This window comes from Lemur catta, chromosome 15 (assembly GCF_020740605.2).
Source record: "Lemur catta isolate mLemCat1 chromosome 15, mLemCat1.pri, whole genome shotgun sequence".
In the NCBI taxonomy this organism is placed as follows: Eukaryota; Metazoa; Chordata; class Mammalia; order Primates; family Lemuridae; genus Lemur; species Lemur catta.
Window position 1 is genome coordinate 6386779 of NC_059142.1, and position 26801 is coordinate 6413579.

At 62.3% G+C, this 26801-nt stretch overlaps 1 protein-coding gene across 1 annotated transcript in view; it reads right to left on the minus strand.

The window, feature by feature from the left end:
* Positions 1–2252: 2252 nt before the first annotated feature.
* The window catches only part of FAM83G (family with sequence similarity 83 member G), a 32027-nt gene continuing 7478 nt past the window's right edge, over positions 2253–26801 (minus strand). Inside the window, exons 3-6 of the mRNA XM_045526921.1 lie at positions 18978–19145; positions 11123–11247; positions 9168–10422; positions 2253–5019 (exon numbers count right to left, since the gene is read on the minus strand). Of these exons, the coding sequence (XP_045382877.1) occupies positions 4630–5019; positions 9168–10422; positions 11123–11247; positions 18978–19145 (1938 nt within the window). The 3' untranslated portion in view covers positions 2253–4629. The remainder of the gene's footprint in view (positions 5020–9167; positions 10423–11122; positions 11248–18977; positions 19146–26801) is intronic.

Genomic DNA, 26801 nt, shown 5'->3' on the forward strand with positions numbered 1-26801 from the left:
CCGTGAGCACTGCCTGAGACTCTGAGTAACGGCACGCAGCACGCGTGAGCATCAGTCACACAGCGAAGGTGGCAAGTCAGCAAGGGTCTCCCGGGGGACGAGCTGGGCCTTGAAGGACTGGCAGGGTTCTGGGTACAAGACAAGGGAAAGAATCGTGGGGGTCCTGGTTGTGGAGGAAGGAGCAGGAGTAAGGACAGCTGGGGGCATGAGTGTGGGGCTGGGTCACAGGAGCAGGCAGCTGCCTCTGGAGCACAGCCTGGAGCCGGTTTCTGAGCCGGCGTTGGCCTGGAGCAAGGCCCTGGCTGACCTTATGCCCTTGAGAGTGGCCCTTCCTTGGGGAATGCAGTTCCCTGGTGCAGTCTTTGGATTTTGTTCTCAGAGTTTTGTCTACACGGGCTAGTTCCCTGCGCTCCCAGCCGGGCCTCCCCATCCATGCCATCGGGAAGTTGGGTTAGACGCTTGGCTGCTGTCAGCCACTGCGGAGGGAGGCCCAGAGGAGAGTCGGCTGTGTCAGCGACCCCCCAGACCTTCCCTGCACAGATAAGGGCCACCGGGGCCACCAAAGCTCAGGAGGTGAAATGACCTGCTCAAAGCCGCGTGGCCGGGACACAGCAGACCCCAGGCCATGCGGCTCTTGACTTCTACTGGGCCCACAGGGAAGAGCGCCTGGGCTGCAGGAGGAGCGGTCGGGCGGGACTAGGTGATGTTTGGATTCCCCACCTGGGGACTCCCTGGGAGACTGGATGCCACACAGGGTCCAGTCCACAGGGAAGACAGCAGTTATAGTCCCACCCCACACCTTTGCCTGAGCTGGTCCTGCACCTGGGAGACCCCTCCTGGAAGGGGGGGAGGGGCGGGTGGTTCATCCCCGAGGAGCAGAGGGCTATGGGATGCTCCAGGACAGCCGGGTTTGAGAAGGTGAGGGGCAGAGCCTGGGAAGGCCCTGGGCACGGGTGAGCGGGCATGGAGTGGAGGGTGAGTCTGCAGCAGCCGGCGCCTTGAGGCCTGGCACAGATGGGGCTCTGTCCCGGAGAGAGGTGGCCGGGGCCAGCGAGGAGTGTTGAGCAGCAGCTGAGGGACGACAGGGGTGGGGCTGGTGCTGCAGCCTCTCTAGATACCTCCTGCCCCCTCCTGGCCTTGCCTTGCTTGGCGACTCCAACTCTGATAGCTACCAGGGGCCTGACTTTGGGGAAGTAAGTCCCTTACCCTCCCGGGGCCTTGGTTTCTCCCATGGTCTGATGGGGTGGGCGCGAGAACAGTCCTTCCTGCCCCGGTATTCAGCACCGCTGGGCTTCTCTGTTTGGGCTGGAGGCAGACACCATGTCTGTGAACCACCCCGTGCACATGGGCACACACACACACACACACACACACACACACACACACACACGCGCGCGCGCGCGCGCGCGCGCGCTGCCGCAGCCAGGGCCAGAGTAAGGGGCAGTGCTTTCCTGACAGTACCTGGTCAGAGTTTCCAAACTGACTGGTCTCTCCCAGACAGGCTTAGGGAGGCGCCTGCAAGGAGAGGCGCAGGCCCAGGAGGTATCTTGGAGTCAGATCCCCATGGCCTGGGCCCTGTGTCCCTGGGGCTGGGACTGGGGCGGGGGCAAGTGGGGTCCCTGGAGCCTGGCACCTGGCAGGGCTGGTCTGCTCCAAGTTGGGCCAGGCCCTGGGGGAGCTTGTGTGCCTCCTGTACCTCAGACTCAGGTATCCCCCATACCAGCCAGCAGGCTCTGTGACCCACGCCGGGTCCCAGAGGCTGTTTCAGGTTATGTCCCCTCTACTGAGCCAGCACAGGATGAATGGCAGGTTTGGGGACTTGGGGTGGAGCCTGTTACCCAGACCCGTGTCCTGCAGGGTAGGGTCCAACCCTCCTTCTCCCTGGCCCCCACTGTCAGGTGGAGGGTGGGATTATGGGGTGTAAGGCCCATTTCAGATTGAGCCTGGCTCTCCCCAAATGAGGGCTGCTGCCCCACACGTGGCCCCAGGTTTTGGGATGGCAGGGGCTGTGTCCAGTCCAGCCTGGGCCCAGCCTCGGCCTGAGACATGGGCCTCTGAGCCACCCCTGGCTTCGGTTCCAACCCCACGGGGGGCGGTAAGAGTGCCCCACTGCTCCCCAGCCCGCCCTGACACACGTGGTTCCCGAGGCCCACCAGTCTCCACGGACACCCCCGTGAACTCCTCTTGGACGACCCCTTGTCAAGGTGCCTTTACATCCCTGGGCAGGGCCAGATCCAGTGACAACGCTGCTCTCGAGTGGGCGATGGCCAGTCTGCACTTTATTAGAACAGTAACATCCCCTGTCCATCTGGCTTGTCCCTCCTCCCCCACGACAGCCCCCCGTGGTGCAGGCAGGCGGGGTGTGGGCCTCCCCTCCTCATCCACAGGGAACTGCAGCCCAGAGGCCCTTGCCCGAGGTCACACGGCCAGTGAGTGGCTTGCTGGTCCGCTGGGTCTAATGGTGATCTGGGACGTCCGCACAAGACGGTCTCCCTCCACAGCTGGACCTGTACGCCGGGGCTCTCTTTGTGCACATCTGCCTGGGCTGGAACTTCTACCTCTCCACCATCCTCACGCTCGTCATCACGGCCCTGTACACCATCGCAGGTATGCCGCCCCGCCCCACGGGGCAGCCAGGGACGAGTGCAGGAGGCAGAGGGCCACCTCCTCCTACGGGCCCAGGGGAGCAGCCTGCAAAATGGCTGGCTGGAGCCAGCAGGGATTTGGAGCCCGGCTGAGGCTCGGCTCACCGGCCTATGAAGGGCAGGGGCCGTGCATGTGGAACGGCCACCTCGGAGGGGCTCTGGAAGTTCCTTCCTGTGTCTGTCCTCCCTGGGGCCAGGTCCCCCTCCAGCAAGCTTGTTTCCACCCGCAGGGGGCCTGGCCGCTGTGATCTACACGGACGCCCTGCAGACGCTCATCATGGTGGTGGGGGCCGTCATCCTGGCGGTCAGAGGTGAGGGCTGACTGCGGGCTGCAGCTGCGGTGGGGCTGTCCCAGCAGCAAGCCGTCTGGGGACTGGTGCTGCCCACCCCCGCTGCCCAGCTGTCACCAGCTCCAGGCCGGCTCTGGGTCTGGCAAGGAGCTGACTCAGGAACACTGGGCCGGTCCAGTGAGGTGGGGCCACAGGCAGGTGTGTAGACACGTGATTAGGAAGCCACAAAACTGCCTGGGCATCTCCTCCAATTGTTTAACGTCATGTACAAAATCCCAAGAGGTGATGTCACCTCCTCCTAGACAAAGGTGTTTGGCAGTGAGGAGAGAAGAGAGCTTAGACAGATTGGCAATATTAGTCTGGAACAGATAGGAAGCTTGTGGGGCTTCCCTGGAAGGTAGTGAGCTCCCTGTCCCTGGAAGTATCCAAGCAGAGCCAGGAGAACCCCACGGAGAGTGAACAAAGACCTTCAAATACTCCTCCAGACTCAGACTGGGAACCTGTGTAGTGTTTGTTTGCTTTGAGGCCCACAAGGATCCTTGGTATGAACACAGCCCCTGGCCTGGGGTGGGGTAGGGGAGGCAGGGAGCAGGATTCTCCTTCCCCTTCCACGTCCTCCCAAGACGCCCAGGGACAGGGCATGGGCCTGCGGTGGAGACAGGGGTTTTCCCACCTCCAGGCTTCCCCCTTTCAGAACAGGGGCCCCTGTGTCCCTGAGCCCACTGCATGAGAGGGACCCAGGCAACCAGGCCCAGTCTGGACAGGAGGGGAGTGACCACAGACACGGCAAAAGCCACGAACGGGCCAGGGCTCGGCCACACGGGGCCCTGACCCCGAGGTAGACGGGAATGGTGAGGGGCAAACGTGGCCTGGACTTAAGAGGACAGAGCCCTGGCCTGACCCCTCCCGGTGGGCTGTGATCGTGGTGAAGCCCCTGCCCCTCGCTGGACCTGTGGCTCCAGGGGAGGGGGTGCAGCCATGCTTAGCTCTGTCTTTGGGCGCCCCAGGTCAGATACTCTAACACTTCAGATACCTCAGGAAGGTACTTAAACCTGAGAAAAAACACCTGTGCTGGCCCGAGGCCAGCAGTGCCCCTGCCCGGCTAACCAGACTCTGGGGTGCCCACGTGCAAAACGCTCGTTTAATAGTGCTACTTTAAATACAAATAAAATAGTCATTGAGATTCACCTTTTTTTTAAAAACCCTCTACCCTCCACACCTTTCCAAACACTGGGAAAGACGAGGTGGGAAAGACTCGAGTTTGGCGTGTCGGAAGTTACTTGCGAGATTAGAGCAGTGGGAGCCCAGGGAGTCAGGTCCCTCAACCACAAAACTGTCCTTGTCCCACCCCGATCCCTCCAGCTTTCGACCGGATCGGTGGCTACGGGCAGCTGGAGGCGGCCTACGCCCAGGCCGTGCCCTCCAGGACCATCGCCAACACCACCTGCCACCTGCCGAGGGCAGACGCCATGCACATGTTCCGAGACCCCCACACAGGGGACCTGCCGTGGCCTGGGATGACCTTCGGCCTGACCATCATGGCCACCTGGTACTGGTGCACTGACCAGGTAAGTGCCAGCGTCACCTGCCCACCCCCCTTCCCGCCATCCCAGGCGGCCATCTGCTCTCCTGCGTCGTGAGTCTGGGTTGGGGCAGAGGCCTGGGGGGACGTGGCTCCAGGCTGGGACAGGCTGCTAGGGGTCCTTGCGGTCCTGGGGGGGCTGAGCCCTCCGTTTGGAATCGGATGAGGCCCACTGGCTGCCGCCTGTCTTGGCCTTCAGGTGCTTCGACTGAGACAGTTTGGAGTACGGGATTCCGAAGGGACTCCGATGCTCCTCGGTGGCCCGGCCATCGGGCAGGGGGTGGGCATTTCGGGCCAGCCTTGGGCTTGCAGGGTCTGGCAGCACACGGGGTGTCGGGCCACCTTTGGCCTGCCAGTGGTGAGGGCCCGCCACAGCTGGGCCTGCTTTCCTGGCAGAGCTCTGGCCGCCGTCTGCAGCAGGGCGATACCGAGGGGCTCCCGGGAAGCCATCTTTACTCCTGGTCCCCGAGGCAGGGACCCTACCGTGGTGGAACTGCTGGCTCTGGGAGAGAGAGAAGGCAGAGTGAGACTCCGAGGCTGGTGGCAGGGAGGCCCGGCTCCACCCCTAGCACAGGACTGTCCCCAGGCACGCCGGAGCCGGGCACACCTGGGTTCACCTCTTGGCTCTGCCATTCACCAGCTGGTTTAACCATTCTGTGCCTCAGTTTCCTCATCTGTCACATGGAGTAATCCCGCCTTTTGTGGCTGTCATAAGGCGAGTTCCTGCTGCTTTTCTGCACCCCCGCACCCTGGCCGCCTCTATCTGTACCCGGGCTGGGTATGGGTGGAAAAAACCTGCCTGGGGTGGTCGGGGGCAGTGCCGGGATTTCTGCTGAGTGCAGGGGCTGACTCAGGTCCTGTCCCCATCATGAGCCCACCCAGGTGACCTCAGACAAGCCACTTGCCCTCTCTGGGCCGAAGCAGACAGTGCCCCGAAGGCCGTCCAGGAGCACGCGGGAGGGAAGGCCCCCGCAGCAGCAGGGCCTCGGCGGGCCCAGGCCCGACTGTCCGCGCCTCAGACCCATCTGGGGCCCTGCCACGGGCTGAGGCAGCCAGGCCAGCCAGCCATGGCCAGCCGCTGTGGGATGGGCGATGACAGGGCTCACACGAGCCCGTCACACACGGCCTTGCCTGTGAGTAGGCCCAGCCAGCCCATCACAGGCCGGAAACCGAGGCCCAGAGACAGCCGGATCCAAACCTAGAGTGGAGTGACTTGTCCCGGCTCCAGCGGCTCTTCCTCTCCCCGGCAGCAGGGGCTCCATCAACACTGGACCAAAGACACTCCCCGGGTTCCAGCACTGAGAAGTGATTTGGGCTGGGAGGTGTCAGAAGCTCAGGGAGCCTGGGCCTCAGTTTCCCCACCTGTAACATGCGGCCCTCAAGCAAGCCCCTCCCACTCTGGCACCTACTCTGGAGAATCCACATCGGCCGCGCCTCCCGCGGGGCCCTCCCTGGGAACGAGTCTGCCCGGCTCCCGTGGGGGGGCTGAGTGGGCGAGGGGCTGGCAGGACGGGCACTGGATGCCCCTGCAGCTGTGCCCCTCTACCCTGGCCACCTCCCGTCTCCTCCCCACAGAGTGCGGGCCTGGCCCGGCACAGGCCTCTCTGGGTGGAACGCCATTCAGGAGATTTTCCCATGAAGGCCAAATGAGTCAGCACATGTCCCGGCCTGGGGTCAGGGCTGGATGGGCCCCAGCGCACAGATGAGGAGCCCAAGGCCCAGGGAGGGTCACACGGGGAGGCAGACGAGGGACGCTGCTGACCCCAGGTGGTCCAGAGCAGCAGCCGGCATCAGGCCCACAGCCAGGCGACCGCCCTTCCGCCCTGTCCTCCTCCCCTCCGGCCGGGTCTGCCTGGGGGCCGCGGGGCCTCGGTTCAGAGCCCCCAGCTACCCTGGCGCTGGTCCTGCTCAAGGCTCCCCGGTCTGTGCGGCCCTCAGTGGGACTGGGGACTTTTCAGGGCGCCTGGGGTCTGACTCCACTCAGCCCCGAGGCCAGGGCAGCCGCCAAAGGCGCCGGCGGGCTGGCCAGAGGGCGGCAGCAGCTCTGCGCTGAGACATGGGAGCTTTTCGTTTTCTTCTGTTTTAGACTTTTCACTGTCTTCTGGCTCATCCACGATGAGCAGGTGGCACTTTTGTAATCAGGACCAAACAAGGCCACTAACAAATAAAGAGGCAGAGGGCCCCCTGCGCAGAGCCCTGGCCTGGGCTCCCGTCTGAGCTCTGCCACTGCCTCAGTGTCCCCGTCTGCATGGAAGGCCGCCTGGGGTCCTGCCAGCCCCTTTCACCTGCCGCGGCTCCAGACGGGGGGTCCTCCCTGGTAGCAGCAGCAGCAGCCTCAGCTGTAACAGCGACCGCAGCTTTTCGTGGTCGGCCGTGGCTGCGTCTGGTGGCCACACCCTAAAACTCACTGAGGAAGGGAACTCACATCTGCCGAAGGCCCTTGACGAGCTGGGCACAAGCTCGGCCATCTGCACTGGGGGCCTCACTTAGTCTTTGCAGCAGCCCTGCAGGTCGGTGGTGTAACCCGTTTGCAGAGGAGGAGCCAGCAGTTGAGGAGGAGAAATGACGCAGCTCGCGGAGCAGGTGTGGGCCTGGCTGGGACCTAGAGGCACTTAGGGGGACAGTGGCCCGCTGACATGGAGGGGAGGGCCCCAGCCTGCTGCCTGGCACTCGGGGTGGGGGGCCCTGCCCTGCTGGGTGGGGGGCTGCAGGCCTCAGGGTTCATGGAATCTGGGCCTCAGCTTCTCTGCCCCACCAGGAGCACAGGATGGAGCACGGATGCCAACGTCCCCGTCTGCGGCAGAACATTTTGTGCAGGTGGCAGGGAAATGCTTCTCTCCCATGAGAACCCAGGCCAGGCTCCTGCAATCACAGGACAGTTGAGGGGAAGGGTCTAGACAGAACCTCTCATTGTCCAGATGGGGAAACTGAGGCCCAACTGGGGTGGGACTTGTCCCCAGTCACAGCAAGCTGGCAGAGAAGCAGGAAGGACATCAGCTTGCCCCGCCCTCCCAAGGCTGCAGCCCACGGACACTCTTTGCCTCTGTAATTAAAGTTTCAGTGACAGCCACACCTTGGGGTAAATGCTCAGAGCTACCGCTATGCTAGCATGCTTGGAAAAGCAGCTAAAATCACTGGCAATTCCTACTTCTGAGTCACGGGGGGGAGGCAATTTAAACTGTGAACAGCAAAAGAAACATACTACATATATTTCAGAGTTATGGTCATACAACTCTGTGAACGTATAAAGAACACAGGAATGTACTCTGTAAGTGGGTGCTGTACGGCCTGGGAATTATATCTCGACAAAGCTGTTTATAGGGTTACCCTTTTTTTTTAAAGTAGCATCACAGTATGGGGCAGATCTCAGACCTTGTCAGTCCAAATCACCACTCCCTCCTCCCATTTTGCAGATCTGGAAACTGAGGCCCAGTTAGGATTTGTCTCAGTCCCAGAGGAGCTGGTGCCCTCGGGCAGCGTCCAGGCTCCCTCCACTGCCCAACTGCAACTTCCCCAGATCCCAGCTCTGAAAGCCCCCATCTCTGCCAGCCACACAAACACAGCGCACCCGTGCCCGATCCTGGCACCACGAACGTGCCGGCCACTCTCATGAGGGTCCAGGAGACGAGGCTGGGGGTGCCGTGGCCCTGATACCGTCCCACCCAGGGTCTCCTCCAGCCTTGACGGCTGCCGGGGCAGGATCCACCCTTCCCCACAGACAGGCGGGGCCTGAGTCCCTGGGAAGGAGTGTACCTTTGCCCTCGCTGCTCGGCCAGCCGGGGACAGCGCCCCTGGTGGGATGCCGTCAGGTCCGGGGCCCTGAGTGTGGCTGCCTCAGGCAGGTCGGGGGCCAATGGGACAGTGTCGTGTCTCACACCACCCCCTCAGGCCCACAGGGGACTAATCCTGACACGGGCAACCCGCAGGGCTGGAACTCACTCGTCTCTCACCCACCCCAGGTCATCGTGCAGCGGTCACTGTCCGCCCGGGACCTGAACCACGCCAGGGCAGGCTCCATCCTCGCCAGCTACCTCAAGATGCTCCCCATGGGCCTGATCATCATGCCAGGCATGATCAGCCGCGTGCTGTTCCCAGGTAGGCCGGGCACTGGGTGCTGAGCCCAGGCTAGAGGGTGCCCAGGGTCTGGGGTAGTTGTCCTGCAAAGGTCACCAGGAGGAGAGGCAAGGCATCCCACCCTGGTGGGGGCAGAGGGGAGAGTGGTCCCCAGGGCCACAATCAAAGGGGTCGACATGGAGAGGGCTTGGCACAAGGTCTGGACCAGTAACGCTTACTGCTGTGTGACCTCAAGGCTGTAAAGGAACGTCTCTGTGCCCCGTCGTTTCGTCGTCTATAAACTAGGGACCGTACCAGCTCCCTGGCAGGTGGCATCAAGATCCTGTGACAGGTGTTTGAGACCTCTGGGTGGGGAAATGCGTATTTCCTTAGGCTGCCTGCTGGGGACCCTGGGACCAAGGGCCTCCAGCGTCAGCGATGGTCTGCCACATGGGCCTAGGTGGGCCCCCCCCGCCCGTTCATCAGTTTCCCCAACTGCAACAGGAAAGCCACTGGTGCCAGGGATGTGGCAGCCCAGACGGCAGCCCCGGGCTCCCAGGCAGCCTGTAGGGAGGGACGCGCAGGGCTCCGACCCACCTGTGCCTCCTTGTCCGAGGGGCGCTGGGCCTGCGTCCTCCTTGGCACATCCACCTCTTCTCTCCCCCGACCCCGGGCCCACGGGGAGCCCCCCAGGGGCCCGCCAAAGGTCCCTCGGGTGATGTGAGGGGCACTCAGCTGTCGGCGGGGCGGCTGGGCCGGGCCGTTGGCCACCTGCTCTGAGTGGCGCCTCTGGAGAGGGGCTGAGCGCTCCCTCACCTCGAAGTACTCGTCTGACACGGAGGAGGCCGCTGAGGGCCGCCGGGGGCCGGGGCCACGGCTGGAGCTGCCTGAGAGGCTGTCCTGGTCACTGAGGGTCACGTAGTCATCATCATCGTCCTCCTCCTCCCGGTCCAGCCCATTCGGGATCCCTGCCCCTGGGCCGTCGGGGTCATCCTGGGTCACCGACAGCTGCCGCTGGAGCGGGGTGTGGCCTGGGCCCACCAGCCTGGGCAGACTGTGGCCTGTCCCGTTCTGGGGCACCTCCTGCTCCGGGGTCCCCAGGGCCCAGCAACCAACACTGCCGTTGTCATGGGCTAGCAGGTCTGCCACGGGGACCGTCCGGGGCTTAGGCACGGGGGGCAGCGGCTCGGGGTCCCCCTGGGGGAGGCCGTTCGGGGCTGGGGCGCCGTCCTGGAGGGCACTGGGCCCGGGGGGAGGGCGGAGCTCTGGGGAGGTGCCGCCGTCCTGGCTCTGCTTCCACAGCTGGTGCTGGGCGCTGGCCTGGGATGTGTCGCGGATCTTGATGCGGTTCATCTGACTGGGCTGGGGGTTCCAGATGTTGGGGTCGATGATGTTAATGTAGCCCAGGATGTCACTGCCCGGCTCGGGGTCAGGCTCCACCCACGTGGGCAGGTACTCAAACATGTTGGCCCTCTCCAGGTGGAGCAGCCCTGGGTGGATGGGTGGCAGCGGCTCGGGGAGGTCTCCCGGCCCCTCGGCCAGGACCGGGGGCCTCTTGGCCTCCTGCTTGTCCGAGGAGGTCTTGGCGATCTCGTCGGCGCTCTTGGCCTTGACCAGCGCGTACTTGGGGTTGACGAGCTTCTTGGCTACGGTGCCTGCGGGCACCAGGGGCACCACGGAGGGCAGCACGATGGGGTCCGGCTCGGGCTCCTTCTCCATGGGGATGTCCTTGAGGCTGACGCTGTGCGACATGAGGTACAGCTCCTGGAACTGCCGGTCGAACATCTCCACCACCTGGCCGGACAGCACGGAGATCACGTTGCGGTCCGTCCTCGCGGCCGACCACGTGAAGCTGCAACAGAGGGAGGGCGGCGCTGGTCAGGCACGCAGGACCCGCCTCCTGCCCCCAGCCCCGGCCCCCGACCCCCCAGCTGGCGTGTCTCAGGCATCGGCTGCGGGGCCCTGGCACCGAGCAGTGAGCAGGGCAGAGGGCAGGGCACAGCCGTGGGGGCAGATCCAAGTGTGCGAGCTCAGGTGAGGCTCTCGCACGGCGGCTCGGGGCTGAGCTCGTCTCAGACTACTATGGATAGGAGTCACCAGGGCAGCGTGAAACGGCCCAGTGCAGCCCTGGACGCCGCAGGTCATGTAGCACATGGTGACGAGTGCCACATCAGTGTCTCTGCCGTTACTGACCCCCGAGTGTCTGCGGGCAGCCCTCACCCCGCTGGCCCGTGTGGAGGTGCCCACAGCCGAGGACAGCTCTCAGAGTGATCGCCTTGTAGGCTTGGGAAGGCACAGCCTGGCTGGCCCACACCCCACCTCCAGGCTGATGACACCTCCAGGATGGAACAGCAGTGTCTTTGGACAAACGCCCTCCTTGCCTGTCTCCAGACAGATGGGCAGGCGGGTGTGCCCCGGTCCCACGCACACCTCAGCATTTTTGGGCCCAATGAACCGGAATAACAAGGGTGTCATGGTCGGGATTAAGGGCAGAAACCACCGGGGAACCAGAGGCGTCTCTGCCCCAAGCCCCCAGAAAGCCAGGGAGTCACCTGTAGGAGCCACACACGGCCCGGTCTCCATCCACAAACATGAACTTCTGGGCCAGGGCACCCTTGAACTTGGTCGCCGACCGCGTGAAGAACTCGGTTCCCCCGCTGCTCCGCACTCTGAGGTTCTGTGTTGGTGGGGGAGGGGGCAGGAGACGGAATTACACGACCGTGGCACTGACTGCACTGCCCGGGCCGGGGGCTCTGGGGGCGCAGGTGGGAAGGAAGAGGCTGTGAGGCCTGGAGGAAGGGAGTGGCATGAGCCTGGGGTAAGCAGGGACCCGGAGCTGGAGAGCAGCAGGGCCTGGTGACAAGGGGTGTGGGGCACGACGGTCTGTGCTTTGGCCCCAGAGGTGTCTGGGGAACAGCACTGGGCAGGACGAGACTCGCCCGGCCACGCCAGGCTGGAAATGCGGCTAGGGGTGGTGGAGGCTGTGGCAAGGTCCTGAGTGGGAGGGTGGCGTGCACATGTTTTATAACAGCAATGTCCCATGGGTGGCTGGGGGGCTGTGCCGCTGGGGAACAGGGTAGGGAAGGGAGGCAGGAAGGCTGCCTGCCCTGAGGAACCCAGGCCTCACCCTGACAAGCGCGTGGCCTTCCAGGACAAGTGGCCTCCTGGCCTCTCCCACGTGCGTCTCGACACCCTGCTCGTTGTCCCCGCTGGGCTCTGCTCCCTACGGCAGGGCTCACAGCAAACTCTCCTCCTTCCCCGTGGCCAGGACCCTGCCTGATACCCAGGACAGGTTCGGTACATGGTCGGGTTTGGTTCCTCGCCCAGCTTGCACTGTCTGGCCCGGGAGCAGGCCAGGAAGGCTCTCGGAGACCACAGCAACGGGGACCAAGGACCAGAGAGAGGACAGGGCTCCCAGGCGCGAGCCCCACAGCTGGCCACCGAGTACCTCAGCTCCAAGGTCAGGTCACTGCTGCGGAAGGGACCTCTCCCCCAGTGTGGAGGCTCTGGCACTGCCGAGGGCCTGGTGTTGCGGGCTGGGGGTGCGCCCCCCCACTCTGGGGACGGGCACGCAGGAGAGGCCAGTGCTGGGCACGGCAGACCCCAGGAAGGGCAAGGCGAGCCCGGCTGAGACCCAGCTGCGGAGGGATTGTGTTGGGCATTCAAAGTAGAACCTCAGGTGGGAAGGAGACCTGGGGCTCACCCGGTCCAACTGTCACCAGCGCAGTGTGAGAAACGCAAGCCCCTGGGCGCCCCCAGAGTCTGACTCAAGAGGCCTATGGTCAGCAGGGATTTTCAGTACTAACATAAGCCCCCGGGATTCTGACACCTGCTCAGGGCAGGAACCTGCTCAGTGGCATCCTGACTGGTCTGCTTGCATGCCTCCTGTGACGGGAGTCTCACTCCCTCAGGAGAGGCTCTGTGCCAGCTTTGAGCTCTCAGCAGTGACATGTTCTTTGTCAGACTGAGCTGTAACTTACCTGTGTGTCCCCTCGCCCACTCACTGGCCCCAGCTTGTAACTGCCCACTCATTCATCGAGCCCTGCGAGGTCCCCAGCTATCACACAGGAATGACTGTGACAAGGATCCCACCTTGGAGGTGAGGGGGAGGCAGAAGAGTAAACAGAAACAACTGGGAATGCCCTGGACCACAGAGGAGCGGGCCCAGGCACAAGGGCTGGCAGGGGGGGCTCCCGGGAAAGGATGGCGTGGGTGGGCGTGGGGGGAGGGCGAGCATTCCGGGCGAGGGACAGCACAGGCCCGGCACAGGAGAGCGCCTGGAGGAGGGGTAGGCCACGGAGCGGCAGAGCGGGCTGCTGCTGAAAGGACCTGCACCTGCTGAATGGCCTGGGCCTGGCCCCGGGGGCGTGGGGAGCCCTGGGAGGATTCAGAGCAGAGTGATGGGCGGGGGCTGGACCTGGAGCTTCCTGTATCTGCAGGGGGGACGCGCGAAACGAAGGGGGAGGCTGCTGTGGGCGAGGGGGGCCTCCCGCCATCCCATCCCCCCCATCCCATCCCGCCCCTCAGTCCTGTCTGTCTCAGAGCCTTGTGGCTGGGGCCCCCCAGGGCAGCACCCACGGAGGCTGGTGGGCGTGGCCCTGGGTGAGTCCCCACGTGGTGCCCACTCGTGGGGTGAACGAGCGCCTTGTCGTGGGCGCCGGCCTCGGCTCTCAGGGCCGCCCTGCGCGGGCCGCCTGTCCCACAGCTAGCTCAGCAGGAAGCTGGCCACGGCCCAGGGCAATTAGTGCTCGTGACTTTGTACCCAACACAGAGCACGCTTAGGACAAGAAGTCGGACAGAGAGCTTGGAGCAGGTGTGAGCCTTTCCTGTCACCTGAGACCGACCACAGCCAGGCTCCTCGGCCTCTGCGGGCTCCCGGCCTGGCCACAGGCCCTTCCTCAGCCTGGGAGACCGGCCAGAGCCTCTGCACTCCTCTCCCCAGTGTCCGTCCCCACCCACCCCAAGCCTTGTCCTGATGAAAGGCTGAGAAAGTCACCACTTCCACCTCAGGGTGACTCAGCCTCCTGCGAGTGACAGGCCTCTCTGTGCTGCTGACTCGCTGTGTGACCCTAAGCAAGTCTCTGGACCTTTCTGGGCCTTAGTTTCCCTGTCTGCACCCTGGGGAACCCTTAGGCCCACCCCCCACCCCCGGGGCTCGGCAGCAGGTGGGGGTCTGTGGCAGGGCCCACCCGCTGCCTCCTGGCCTGCTCCCCACCGTGTTCCCGGGCAGGCCCCACCCCACGGGGCCTGGCCCGGATGAGGTAACGTCTCCGGAGCCGGGGCTCGCGTGAGCAGAGGTGGAGGATCCCACAAAGCCGCATTGTCTCCGAGCTCCTGGGACACCCCCAGCACGGGATGGGCACATGGGGCGGAGGGACACCCGGGCTGGCCCACGTGGGGTGCTCTGGGCAAGTCCTTGGACCCTCTGTGCCCCAGTTTCCTCATATGTGAGAGGACGTCAGGGGCAAGCCGGGGCAGGGAGGGTGTCTGGGCGGCGCCTCATCTGCTCTCGGTGTGTGTGGGCAAGGCGGTGGGCACCAGGGCTGGGGCGAACTGCTGTGCCCTGCCCCGAAACCCCAGGCCTCCTGTGCCCAAGGACATGTGACTCGACCCTGTACCGCGCCCACTGGCATCCAGGCCTGGGCCAGTGTGGGGCACAGGGGACTGAGGCCACCCGGGCCCCCTGGAGCTGGGTGGGTCCGGGCATTCTTGAGCTCCAGTAAAACATGGCTCCAGCCCTGGTGCCAACTGGATGCCAATGAGGCCTTTCCATGCCTCAGTTTTCCCATCTGTGAAATGGGCCTGCCCACTCTTGTGCCACAGGGCTGCTGTGAGGACTGATGAAGCTCCAGTGCAGGGGGGCCCTCTCGGGCAGGTGCCTGGCTCTCGGTGGGTGCCCCACGAACCCGAGCTGGCACAGTGGGCTATGGAGGACCAAGGCAGAGGACCAGAAAACATCGGGGATGGTGTGGACCCTCAGGGGGGCCAGGATTGTCGGCCCTACTCAGTGGATGGCCAGGGGGACTCAGGGAGGGAAGTGACTTTCCCATGCTCCCCCAGACCCAAGCACAGGGCTCCAGCGGCACCACGGGGGCTCTTTCACTGCCCGCTCTCTGCAGACGCCTGCCGGCATCTCCTGGGCTGGAGGAGCAGTAGGGCGGCCCAAAGATGCACCCTGACCAGGCCCGCGCTGAACAGAGAGGTCAGGCCAGGCCAGGTGTGAGGAACACAGGGGACAGAGGTGGATGGAGGAGGCAGGAGCCGGAGTCCCTGACGCTGGGCCCCAGCGGGCCTCTGCTCTCCCCTAAAGTGCTCGTCTCATTCTGTGAAGGTGGGGAGGGCAGTCAGCACTCTCCCTGGCTCCCTCGGGCTGTCGTGGAGTCGGGATGGGGAGCCCCTGTGAACTGCCTTTGGCCTAAGGGACGTGACGGGGGGTGGGAGGATCTGGTGGCAGGGACAGGGCAGGGCTGAGCCAGCCTGGCTCCAGGGCCCTTCCTTGTCTGAGGGGACAGGGCTGCTCAGCCGGGGCATGACATATTGTGGGACCTGCCCCGTGCACTGTACAATGCTTAACATCATCCTTGGCCTCTACCCACTATATGCCAGGAGTACCCCTGAGTCGTGACAATTAAAAATGTCTCTGGACATTGCCAAATGTCCCTTGGAGAGGCCCTCCCTATACCCTGAGGCCCGGACCAGAGAAGGCAGGACCCAGGCAGGCCCAGGGAGGCGGAGCCCTGGGCACCGAAGGGCTGGGCCAGGCCTGTCCAGCATGAGACCGAGCTGCCGCTGGTCCTTACATCTTCGCCACGTGCCTTCCCACGGCCACCCCGGCTGACATTTCTTTGTTCATTAGAAATAGGTCCGGCTTCGCCCAGGGGCTGCTGGTTTTTCCTGTTTGGCTGCACAAACCGACCAGCTTTTCAGATGGGCCAGGCATCCGCAGCTCCTGTTTGGTCCTAGGTCGTGAGCCCCGCGGCCCGGCCTGGCTCTCACTGGCTCAGGCACCTCCAGCCACACCAAGTGTCACCCCCAAAATGCAGCCAAGCCATGCAGCCTGCATGTGACCCTGGGGGTGGGGGTGGAAGGCTAGGCCCTCTTCCCAGGCCTGCTCCCCATCTGTAATTTGGAGTGTTGCTTCCCATACTCCTGCCCGAAAGGCCATCTGGGCCGGCTGAGCCAGCAGGTGCTCGGGGGTGGCTGGGAGCTTCGCCGCGGGGGAGATGTTGGTGCCTGTCGCCCCCCGCCCCTCACCCGAGGACCAGGAGTGGGCTCGGCCCAAGCAACACGCTGCCGGCTCCTGAATGTGTTGGTGTGGGCTCAGCGCTCAGCGGGAAGGAGCCAAGGGAGGGTGGACCCCAGCCAGACTCCCGTGCGGAGGGAAAGGGAAGTCGCTCGGCACACGGAGCAGAGCTGGGTCTCACAGGAGGGGCGGTGCTCCTCCCTAACCAAAGTCAGGACGGGAAGGGAGCCCTCCTACACGTGGTCTTCACTCGTCACAGCAGCCCTGCCAAAGCACAATATTCCCATTTTTTCATACAAGACAACAGAGGCCCAGAAAGACTCAGTGATTCTGCCCAAGCTCCCTGTGCAGGTGGCAGAGCTAGGGCACAGGCTTGGCTCGTTGTGTCGCCCCCGAACTGGCACCCAACACCTCCGTGGTCACAAGGATGACCCCGCCAGGCACAACCTGCACCCTGGGCCCAAAGGATCCAAGGCAGGTTGGTGCAGAGCTGAGGAGGAGTGGCAGGTGGCCAAGGGCGGGCCCAGGGATCAGTGGCGAAGGAAGTGCTTCTGAGACAGGTCTGGGCCCAGCCAGCCCACGGGCAGGGAGGTCGGCCAGGCAGGCAGGCCCTCAACAAGGTGACACTAGGCCAGGGCTGGGCCCACAGGAGCCTCTGGCCACCCGCCCGGGGCTGCCAGGGCTGCAGAGGGGGCAGGTTCAGAGCCGAGAATGAGGAAGCCAGGTCACACTTTCCCATGAAGGCATCTGGCTCCTGGGGACGTTACCGTGTAGACCCTGCTACCTTCCCCAGAGAGGGAGGCGGCCAGGTGAGGTAGGGTGGGCCAGGGACCCGCAGTGCGAGCTGCCCTCCTCCCATCCCATGTGGTCAGGGGCCACTGAAGGGTGGGGTGGAGAGGGGAAAGCCTCACACCCAACCCCCAACCCCTGCACCAGCCCGGGGTCTGGGGTTCCTAATCCATTGCTATTGCCGGCAGCCGCCCAACCACCCTCCGCGCGCAGAGCGCTTTCACAACCACCGTCCCCTTCAATTCCATCCTCAAACAACCCCACGAGGCATCGTTATGGCCATGTGGCGCTGCAGCCCAGGAGAGGCAAGCCCCATGCCCAAGTCCCGCAGGGGGTCAGTGGCCAGCGAGCCGGTGGGCAGTACCAGGGCCCCCTGCGCCGGCAGGAGTGGCCTCAGCCCTGGGACGTCCTGCACCAGGGGTCTATACCTTCCTCGTCAGATACGATTTCTCACTACTGGCTTTTAGGTTCAGCCCCTAAATTGGCGGGAACGGCTTTAGGCAAGTCACAGCCTCCCTCCAACCTCAGTTCCCTCATCTGTCCTGTGGGAGGCTCATCTGGATGGCATCAAGGCCCTTTCCAGCCCAGGCACTCCAGGGCCCCATGAAGCCGTGGGGAAGGAGCCTGCAGCCCACCCCATCCCACCCAACCCGCTGCCTCCTTCCTGGGAGCTCAGAAAACTCCAAGTGGAGGACAGCCAGGGCCCTCTGCTGACCAGGAGCCGGGGCACCGGGCAGGACGTGGCCTCTGCAGCGGCCAGTGCCAGGTCAGGGCCCCGCCCCGCACCAACAGGCCCACTCCCCACTCCGCATCTTCACGCTGGGGACGAGTGTGAAGCACCCGCTGGGCACGAGTGTGAAGCACCTGCTGGGCGTGCGGCAGGTGCACAGCAGCCGCAAACCCCTGCCGGGTCTCTTTGTGGGCAGGGCGAGGACTGGACAGACAGCCCTGAGCGCTCTGATCTGCTGCCCACAGGCCAGGGCTTCTGTGGTCATGTTTCAAAAGTGGCCTTTTCCACACTGTGCCTCTGTCGGGCATGAGCTGTCAGCCACCACAGTCAATTCCTGGCGCTAATTACACGTCAGGTAGTGAGGTGGGCGGGTGTGGGGCTTGGGGTCAACCTACCAGGGAGACCACATAAAAATGTCCCAGGAGCTAGAGACTCGCCTTGGAGTGCTCAAGCCCACTTGAAAGGACTCAGCCGGGGGGCAAGGGGTGTTGACAAATGCCAACAAATTACAGGCACAGAGCCCAGCCCTTGTTAACCAGCCCGGCGTCACCCCTTCTCCTGCGATCTTTGTTGGGATCACAGGCCCGAAGCCCGAGGAATTCTGACCTGTCAGACGTTGGTGCTGGCCCCACCCCTCCTAGCTTCAACTAGCAGTGGCACCTGGCTATGTGGCTCCATTTACCCATCTGCAAAATGGGAACCACTGCCCTATCTCACTGGATTGTGACAAGGGTTAAGTAAGTGAACCCAGGTAAAGTGCCAAGGACAGGCGCACGGCAAATGTGACAGGAGTACTAGCTGCCATCAACCATGCTGTGCCACGCTCAGGGAAATGCTCTGCACACAGCAGGTGCCAAGTGATGGCTGGAAGGAGGGTCCCCTTGCCCCCAAGCAAGGCACCAAATGCCACAGCATCTAGGTATATGAGCGCACCCACCCCGGCTCACCTGCCCCTCTACTGGACCACTGAGATCCTGGACAGAGAGCGGGGGTGACATGCACAAGGACACACAGCAAAGCGGCGCTGAGAAACCCAGCCGACCCCGTCGGCCGCACCTTCTCCTTTCCACTTCGGCTCTGTGGTGTCCCCCGCCCCCAAAGGTCCTGTCCACTCTACTCTCGCACCTCAAATGCATTTCAACTCTGCAGCCATCAAGGAAGCCTTCCCTGACCCCAGCCTGAGGGAGCTTCCTCTGTCCGAGCCAGAGGCTAAAGCCAGCAGGTGGACATTCTAACGAGACAGATTTTGGCTTAACCCAAGAAAGTAAGTCCTAGGATTGGAGCCGTCCAGATAGATGGGCCATGCATTCCCTGAGGAGGTGTGGAGCACCTGACACCAGAGGTATGCAAGCATACAGGTAACCCGTTTGGCAGGGGCTGCTTTGAAGTACCAGGTGATACAGCACCTGATGTGAGCTCCAGCAACTGGTCAGCAGGTACTTAGCCAGTGTTTATCTTATCTCTGTCCATTGGAGGCAGTGAGTATCCTGTCCCTCGGGGCATTCAAGCAGGAGGCTCTAGGATTATTGAACTTTGTGTGCCTGGCACAGGGCTCCAGCCAGAGTAGGCAGGTACTCAAAGTGTTTATTGATCGACTGAATGACCCTGCCCTCCGGCTACCCAGACAAGCAGGAAGCCTACTTACCTTGAGGTGCCCCAGGTGCATGCGGGCCCGCTCACACATGTGCAGGAAGTACTTGACATTACTCTCGTCCACAATGATGTACACGGCTACCTTTCTCTTGAAGCCAGCGTCAAGCAGGTCCTTGAAGATGTCCACATCGGTGAACATGTCCATGACCACGGCTATCACCTGGGAGCAGGAAGAGAGACCGGGACCCCCATCAGATAGCGCAGCCGTGGGGACAGGGTGCCCCAACAGGACACACAGCCCTCCCACGCTGCCACCGTCTGGGGGATGCCCACCCTAGCCCCGCTGCTGGCAGCTTCAGGGCGGGGACCTGGAAGTGAGAGCCGTGGGCCTCTCTGGCCCTGAAGTTCCAGCTGCCGCCCCAGCTCAGGCTCAGCCTGGGGGTCCTGTGCTGGGGCCTTCCCGAGCCGGGGCCAGCTACACACTGCCCTCCTGGCAACACCTGGGGATGCTGAGTTGAGTCAGACGTGTCAGGACAGAGGGCAGCAGCCAGCGTGGCCGCTCACCGGGGCCTCCCCTGCATCCCTGGGCTGCAGTGGCCTTTGCCAGCCTCCTTGCTGCCACCACCCCTACTTGGTCCGGACAGAGCATAAACCCACACGTGCATTCTTACTGTCACCTGACCACATCTGTCCCTACAGCAAGTGTCCTCCTACTGGACCTGGCTCAGGGTGGTGCCCCAGAGGTCAGAGTACACCGCCCCAGCCCCAGCACAGCCCAGCCCAGCACAGCCATTGGGGAAGGGCCCGGGGAGTGAAGGCACAAGGTGGAGCCTGCACAGGGACAGGACAGGGCAATGGGTGGTTGTTCCTGTGCCCTGATCTGTTTCACCCTGTCCCCTCCCTGTCCACTGGCAGCAAAGGAGAGGAGTCACCGTGCCTGGTCACAGCTGCCCGACGCTGCTGATGCAGACACAAGTCCAGCTGTCTGGGCTGCCCCGCCCCCCACTCTTGGCCTCCACCCCGACCCTGTCCCGGGTCTGAGAAGTTCCTGGAGAAGCCAGGGACGTGCCCTGAGCCACACAGTGAGCTGGGGGCAGAGTCAGGCCAGAACCCACCCCGGCCGGCCAGGGAGCAGAGCGCAGCCCCCACCCCCGCCAAGAGGGATCCGCAGACGCAGGGTGACGCAGGCAGCCTGGAGCCTGCCGGGGACGTGTCTGCACAGCCCACAGTGAGCTCACCAGGCCGGCCCCTGTTGACACCCGCTGCTTGTCTGGCACCAAAGCCCAAACCCCGGCGCAGGGAAGGGCTCCGTGCCTACCCTGCCCTGGACCCACTGTGTGACTCTGAGCGAAACACCTGTCTCCTCTGGGCCCAGTTTTCTCACCAGCACAAGAGGCTCCACCTCTCGGGAGAACTGAGCTCGCCTGGACACAGTAGCACCTGTGAAGGGCTCTACCCCACAGGCAGGGCTCAGGGACACCCATTTGCTGCTTTTTGCCACCGTCAGCCTCGCATGCTGAAATTGTACAGGTCTTCTCAGCCCAACTCCTCCAACCTCTTGCAAGCACCATGGTGGTGAGAGCCCAGCATGTGGCTGGGTAAACTGAGGACAAGTGAAGTTGTAAGGCTGGCTGGAGGCCACAAAGCAAGTCGGGGCAGGGCCTGGACCCAGCCCCAGGCCAGGCCAGGGTCAGTCTCCAGCCCCTTCCCTTGGACGTTTAGCCTTGCAGGGGCTGGCAGACGCTGTCCCCCCAGAGTGGAGGTGTGGTCTCCAAAGGGCTGTCTGGGGCACACAGAGTGGGTACAGTCGCTGCAGGGTAAGCCAACGGGAGGCAGGTGTCTGCACCAGGTGAGGAGGCACTTTCTGCCCCCCTGGGGCTGCCCAAGGTCAGGCAGGGAGGGGTCTCGAGAGGGAGTGAGCTCCCTGACTCAGGAGATGTTCAAGCAAGGCCAGGGACTGCTTGGGGAGGGCGTGGGTGAGAGGGCAGAGGAGACACAGTATGGGCTGGGTGAGCTCACAATGACCTTGGATTTCACCACCAGTGGAGGGTGATGAGACCCTGGGGTGGGGGTGGGAGTGAGGGTGTGGGTGGCAGGGACCTCCTTGCCTGGAATCCCACAGCCCCAAAGCCACTCCAGCCCTGGGATCCCCTCAGATGAGCCACTCCTGGGCAGGCAAACAGCCTCCCGTGCCACCCTGGGCAGGGGCCTAATCAGGGTGCAGGCCTCACGCTCCTCCAGGAGGGCTCCAGGCCCTGGCAGACAGGAACGTGCCCAGCAGGACGCCGTTCCTCACACTGCCCTTGGCCAGGCAGGGTACCTGATCCAGGGACCGTCTGCTGCTGGGTGGTATCCACTAGGGCCTGCCCCCAGGGGGGATCTCCCCATGGGATCCCGTGGCTGAGTGTGGCTCTCCCCAGGCAGTGGGCTCGGTGCCTGGCGGTGGTCAAAGGAGGGCTCATAACAGGTGCCAGCTGATGCTGGGGACCAGGGGTGCAGGGCACTCCCCAGGCAACACCCACAGCGTGGCCTGTCCACAGAGCCACGGAGGTTTCCTGGTGGCCTTTGTGTTCTGTCCTGCCCTTCCCCATTTTGTGGATGGGGAGCTGGGACCAGAGCCAGTGACTGAGGCTAGAACTCAGGGCCCCGCGCCTCACCCAGAGCACCTTCTGCTCTAGAGACAGGAGCCAGCCCCGGCCCTCGAGCTGCCTGATGGTTTATAGCAAGCCTTGGCAACCGTTACCTTGTTTGGTCCTCTACACACACTGTGAGGAAGTGGTTCTTTTTCTCACGTTACAGATGAGGAAACTGAGGCACAGAGGCATTCACTACCATGCCTAATTATCTGCTTGGGTGGCCCAGCTCACTCGTGACACTGTGAACTCATCCAGAGCAGAGCCCCTGCCCGGGCCCAGCACAGGGCCTGGCCTGAGGCAGGTCTCATGGAGCTCTTACCAACCGAGAACACTAGCAGATTAGATGGCTTGGTCCAGGAAAGACTGCGGGGATCAGGGCACCTGGGACAAGCCACAGCCCCTCCTGGGCCCTCGGTTTTCCCATCTGCCAAATGGGGGTATGGGCCTGGCTCACCCTATGGTTCTATCCAGTTCGAACACCGCGGAGCTGGCCCCGCAGAGGAAAGCACCAGCCACCTCCCGCAGCCCTGGGCCCGCACACAGCCCTTGGAGGTCCTGGGCAGGGCCAAAGCCGTGGGGAAGATGAGCGGGGAGGCTGGACTCGAGAGCATCTCTGCCCCACTGTGTGTCAGGGGACCACACCAGGCATGAGGCAGGTGGCCTGAGTCCCAGTGCTACGAGGCAAGGAACTGGCTGTGTCCGTGTGAGCGCTGGGCCCAGGGAAGCGGGTATGGCAGATGGGCAAGTGTGTGTCCCACACCTCAGGCCCCATAGTCAGGGGCCAATGGGCAGCACCCAGCCTCACCCGCCCGGAACCTGCACAGGCCACACAGCTCAGCTCCCGGGGGGAGGAGCGAGCCCGGTGGCCCCTGCCCATCTTATGGACGGGAGAGGCCTCTGCCGGGCGGCCAGGGCCTCGAGGGTGCAGCCACAGAACCCAGGAGGGCTGAAGGCCTGTGACATCACCTGGCTCTCACCCCCAAGATGGCAGGGCGGGGCTGTGGGAAAGTGGCCCCGCCTGGGGCGGGCAGTGAGGGCAAGGGGCAGATGCGGGCAGGGCTGCAGTGGAGGGGCCACAGGCAGGACGTGGAGCTGGCCCTGGGCTTGAGTGTCCCCCAGCGCCAGCCCGGCCCAGGCCTCTGCCTGCTCCTGTACCCAAAATGCCTCTCACACGTCTCCCCGGGGGCGGGGTACGGTATGTGCAAGTCCCCCAAATATGTGCCCTCGCGTCATGAGTGGCCCACCACACCCCCTCGCCCTCGCCACGTCCTTCCCATGCGAGCGGATCCCGGCCATCCCGAGCTGTCTCCTGCCTGTATCTCGCATCTCTGCCACCCGCCGTGCAGCCACGCTCGCTGGCCTCCTCACATCCCCTGCCGCCCCCGCTCTGGTGGTTTCGGAATCCCCAGAGCATCCTTGGGACAGGTGGAGATCTGCCCCCACGTGAGAGATGCTGAAGCTGCGGCCCAGAGCGGGGAGGGCACCGCCTGGAGGTACCCCTCAAGCCAGAGGGATGGTGGACTCGGGTCCCCAATGTCCGGCCAGGAGTACCTCCGTCGCCTGGGTGGACCAGAGTGGCTTGAACTGGGGGCTGGAGGAACAGTGTCTGAGGGGCAAAGGAGCAGTCCCCACATGTAGCTGCCACCCACCAACAGACATGGCCTGAAGCCCAGTAAAACCGGCCGCCGGTGAGGGTGCCAGGGATGGGCGTTCGGTCACGCCGGCAGGGAGCCCTGGGGGGTGTGTCCTCTCCAGCCTCCCTCGGCCCAGCCTGGGCCCCCTGAGCAAGGGCAGAGCGGGCCCAGAGTCAGTGCCCTGGGCTCTAGGCTGGGCTTCAGGTGCGTTGCAGCCCCTCTCCGGGTCTCAGTTTCCTTATCTGTAAAACAAGAAAGGTGGACAAGATGTCCAAGGCCCTTCGTCCTGACATCCCTGCTGAGGGAACCCAACTTTTGTGCCCTGCCCAGTGCCTAGCAGGCCTGTCTGGGCCGGCCGGAGCATCTCGCCGTACCCATGGGCCTGGGAGAGGAAGCGCTGGCGGCCTGTGGCTCCTGACACCCACAACAGCTGTTTCTAGCCTTCCTGCAACCACAGAACCCACTCCCACAGCAGGCGCGCCCTCATGGGGCAAGTGGGTAGGGCAGGTCTCCATGGAGGTGCCTGGGGAGGAGGAGTGGGGTGAGACAAGCCCGGCTGGTTCTGACCCTGGTGTGCGGGCCACACCTCTGCAGCATCTCTCCTGGGGGGCCCTGGCCCTCTCCCCCAAAATCCTGCCTCAAGCCACCACCTCTCATACACGCTGATCCCTCACCTGCCTGCCTGCCCATTTTGCCTCTTCCCAGTCAACTCCTACACATCCTTCGAATCCCAACTCAAAGGCTGCCCTAGGCTCCTCCGTCATTGCTCTGGCCTGTCTGGGTTGAGCGTGTATCACTTGTGCATTTCTGGAGATGCCACGGCAACAGAGCATCCCCAAGGCCTGGACCCCGAGACCTGGGTAACGGGGGAGAGTTTCCAACCTGCACAGGACAAGCGCTCTGTGAGGGTCCCAGCTGCGGCACCCTCCCAGGCCTCAGAGATCCCTGGAGGTGGCTCAGAGAGAACTGGCCACGGTCTCTCTCCTCACGTGTTCCAGAGGGGTGGGGGGCAGACAGCCCCCCAGCCTGCCCCACAGCCCGGGGGACTATGACACAGTGCACACTTGCACACCCCAGGCCTTGCAGGGCCTCACTCTCCCCACCTGAGAAGTGCAGGGGGCAGGGGAGAGTCGCGCACCTCTGGGTCCATCATTCTCTGGCCCTGGTGGCAGACACCATCAGTGTGAGCTCTGGCCCATCTGGCTCCCATGCCAGCTCTTCCTGGAAAGCTGTGTGACCTTGGGCAGGTGCCAAGCAGAAGGCTGTGGAAGCAGTAAGTGACGTGTCAGGGCTGCTCACGGGCACGACACAGGGAATGCTGCAGCCTGTCTTAAAGGTTGGGGCAATGGCCACCAAGACCTTGGATTCAACTTCCACTTCCAGCCATGATGGAATAACAGAGACTGAATTTACCCTCCTCCTGCCTGAGCAATGAAAAACCCACACAAAATCTATGAAGCCATGGACAACAGGTGGCACAGCCCAGTGGTCCCTGGGATCAGGGGAACAAACCCACCACTCCTAAGCTGCAGCACAGGGAGGGGACCCCTCATGGAGTCCAGCGGACTCGCTCAGAGTGTGGCAGCTGGACGTGCAAGACAGGGTCCTGAGGGGAGACAGCTGCACAGAGTGAACTCCAGAAACTCGCAGAGCATCTCCCTCAAGTCTTCCGCTGACGCTGAGCAGCACACGCATGGGGATGCTCCTGAGGCTGGGGAGAGAACCGCCAGAAAGGAGCAGCAGCTGGAACAGTTGCCAGTGCTCATGCAGGACCAGAGTGGAAACCCCTCCTAACACACAGGCCTGCAGGACCGTCCTCAGAAGGACATTGCCTGAAGAGTGCGAAACAGGTCCCAGACCAGGCATAAGCAAGCTTGCTCCATGAAGGGCCAGAAAGTAAATATGTTGGGCTCTGCAGGCCAGATGCCCCCGCGCCTCCGTCACTACTACTCACACCTGCTGTTGTAGCACACAAGCAGCCACAGACAGTACATAAATGAATGCATGTCTGTGTTCTATTATTTTTAAAAGCAAGCAGTCGGCTTAATTTGGCCTGTGGTCCGTAGTTTGCCAACTCCTACCCTAGACTTAAGTTGGCTCTGGTTCTGCCTAACACAGCTTTACAGCAAGCCTCAAAAGCATTAGATTGTTTCCAAGTAACTTAACTGCATCCCAAAACACAGCTCCAAAATACTTAAAGGAAAAAATCAAACAAACAAACAAAAAAACCCACCATGTCTGGTATCTACTTAAAAATTGCCACATACACACAGAAACAGGAAAATAAGACCCACATGAAAAAAATCACTCAATCAAAATTGACCAAAAACTGACACAGATATAAGAACTGGTAGACAAAGACATGAACACAGTTATAACTGTATTCTATGTGTTCAAAAGAAGAAGAGACATGGAAGAAATATTTTTAAGCGAACAAATTGAACCTTAGAAAGTGAAAAATACAACATTTAGGATGAAAAATATATGAAGCGGAATAGATTCAACACTACAGAAGAAAAGATTAGTGAACTTGAAGAGATACCAATAAAAATTATCTAAAATGACATACAGTGAGAAAGACACTGAAAAACACGATCAGAGCATCAGCAAACTGTGGATCAACTTCAAGCTGTCCAATATATGTATAACTGGAGTCTCAGAAAGTGCTGCAGTTGGGAGGAGGGGAGAGACAAAAAAACTTGGAAAAAAAAAATACCAAAACACTCCCACATTTGATAAAAACTAAATTCACAGGTCCAAGAAGTTCAATGACTTCCAAGCAGAAGAGACACAATGAAACCTATGCCAGAGAACATCACAATCAAATCACTTAAAAAATCAGTAATAAAGACTCTCTAAAGCAGCCATTGCATACTGAGGGACAAAGTAACCAGACGTCTCCTCGGAATCGGTGCAAGCCACAAGACAATGAACATCTTTAAAGTACCAAATGGAAAAAACCATCAACATAGAATTCTACTCCTGTAGGAAACATCTTTCAAAACCAGATATATTTTTCAGATACACAAAAGCTGAGAGAATTTGCCCCCAGCAGACCTGACCACAGTTATTACCAGCCCCTTGCAGAGGTGGAGAGACTGGGGCTCTGGAGTGCTGTGGCTGCCTCCATGGCAGGGCTCAGGCCCTCCCCTCCCTTACTGGGGGTGTGGAATGGAGACAGAAAGAGCTACTCTCCTCCCCCAATCCCCCTCCCCCAGCAGCAGGCCGGGGACAGACCTGGTTGCAGCACCTCCGTGTCCCCATGCCCCCCTTGGGCTGGTTGGATTCGTGAGAAGCCATCTGAAGAGGTCTAGGGAGTTTCTCTGGGTGTTAGGGAGGCCTCCCGGGATCCCTGGACGGTGGTCCCTGCCAGCTCCTGGCACTCTCCAAACCAGTGTGCCCATCCTGTGTCTCTGAGGCCCTGTCACTGAGAGAGGACTAGTTTTGGTAACAGCCGAGTCTCACCTCCTGGGGTAGAGGGAGTCTGTGTACTCAGTAACACATGACCCCAGCCCAGCAAGGATAACTAGGCCACCCAGTTAACACCGTACGGGTGTTCCTTTTCTGGAGAACACGGAGGAGTGGTGATGACTACTCTTATCTTCC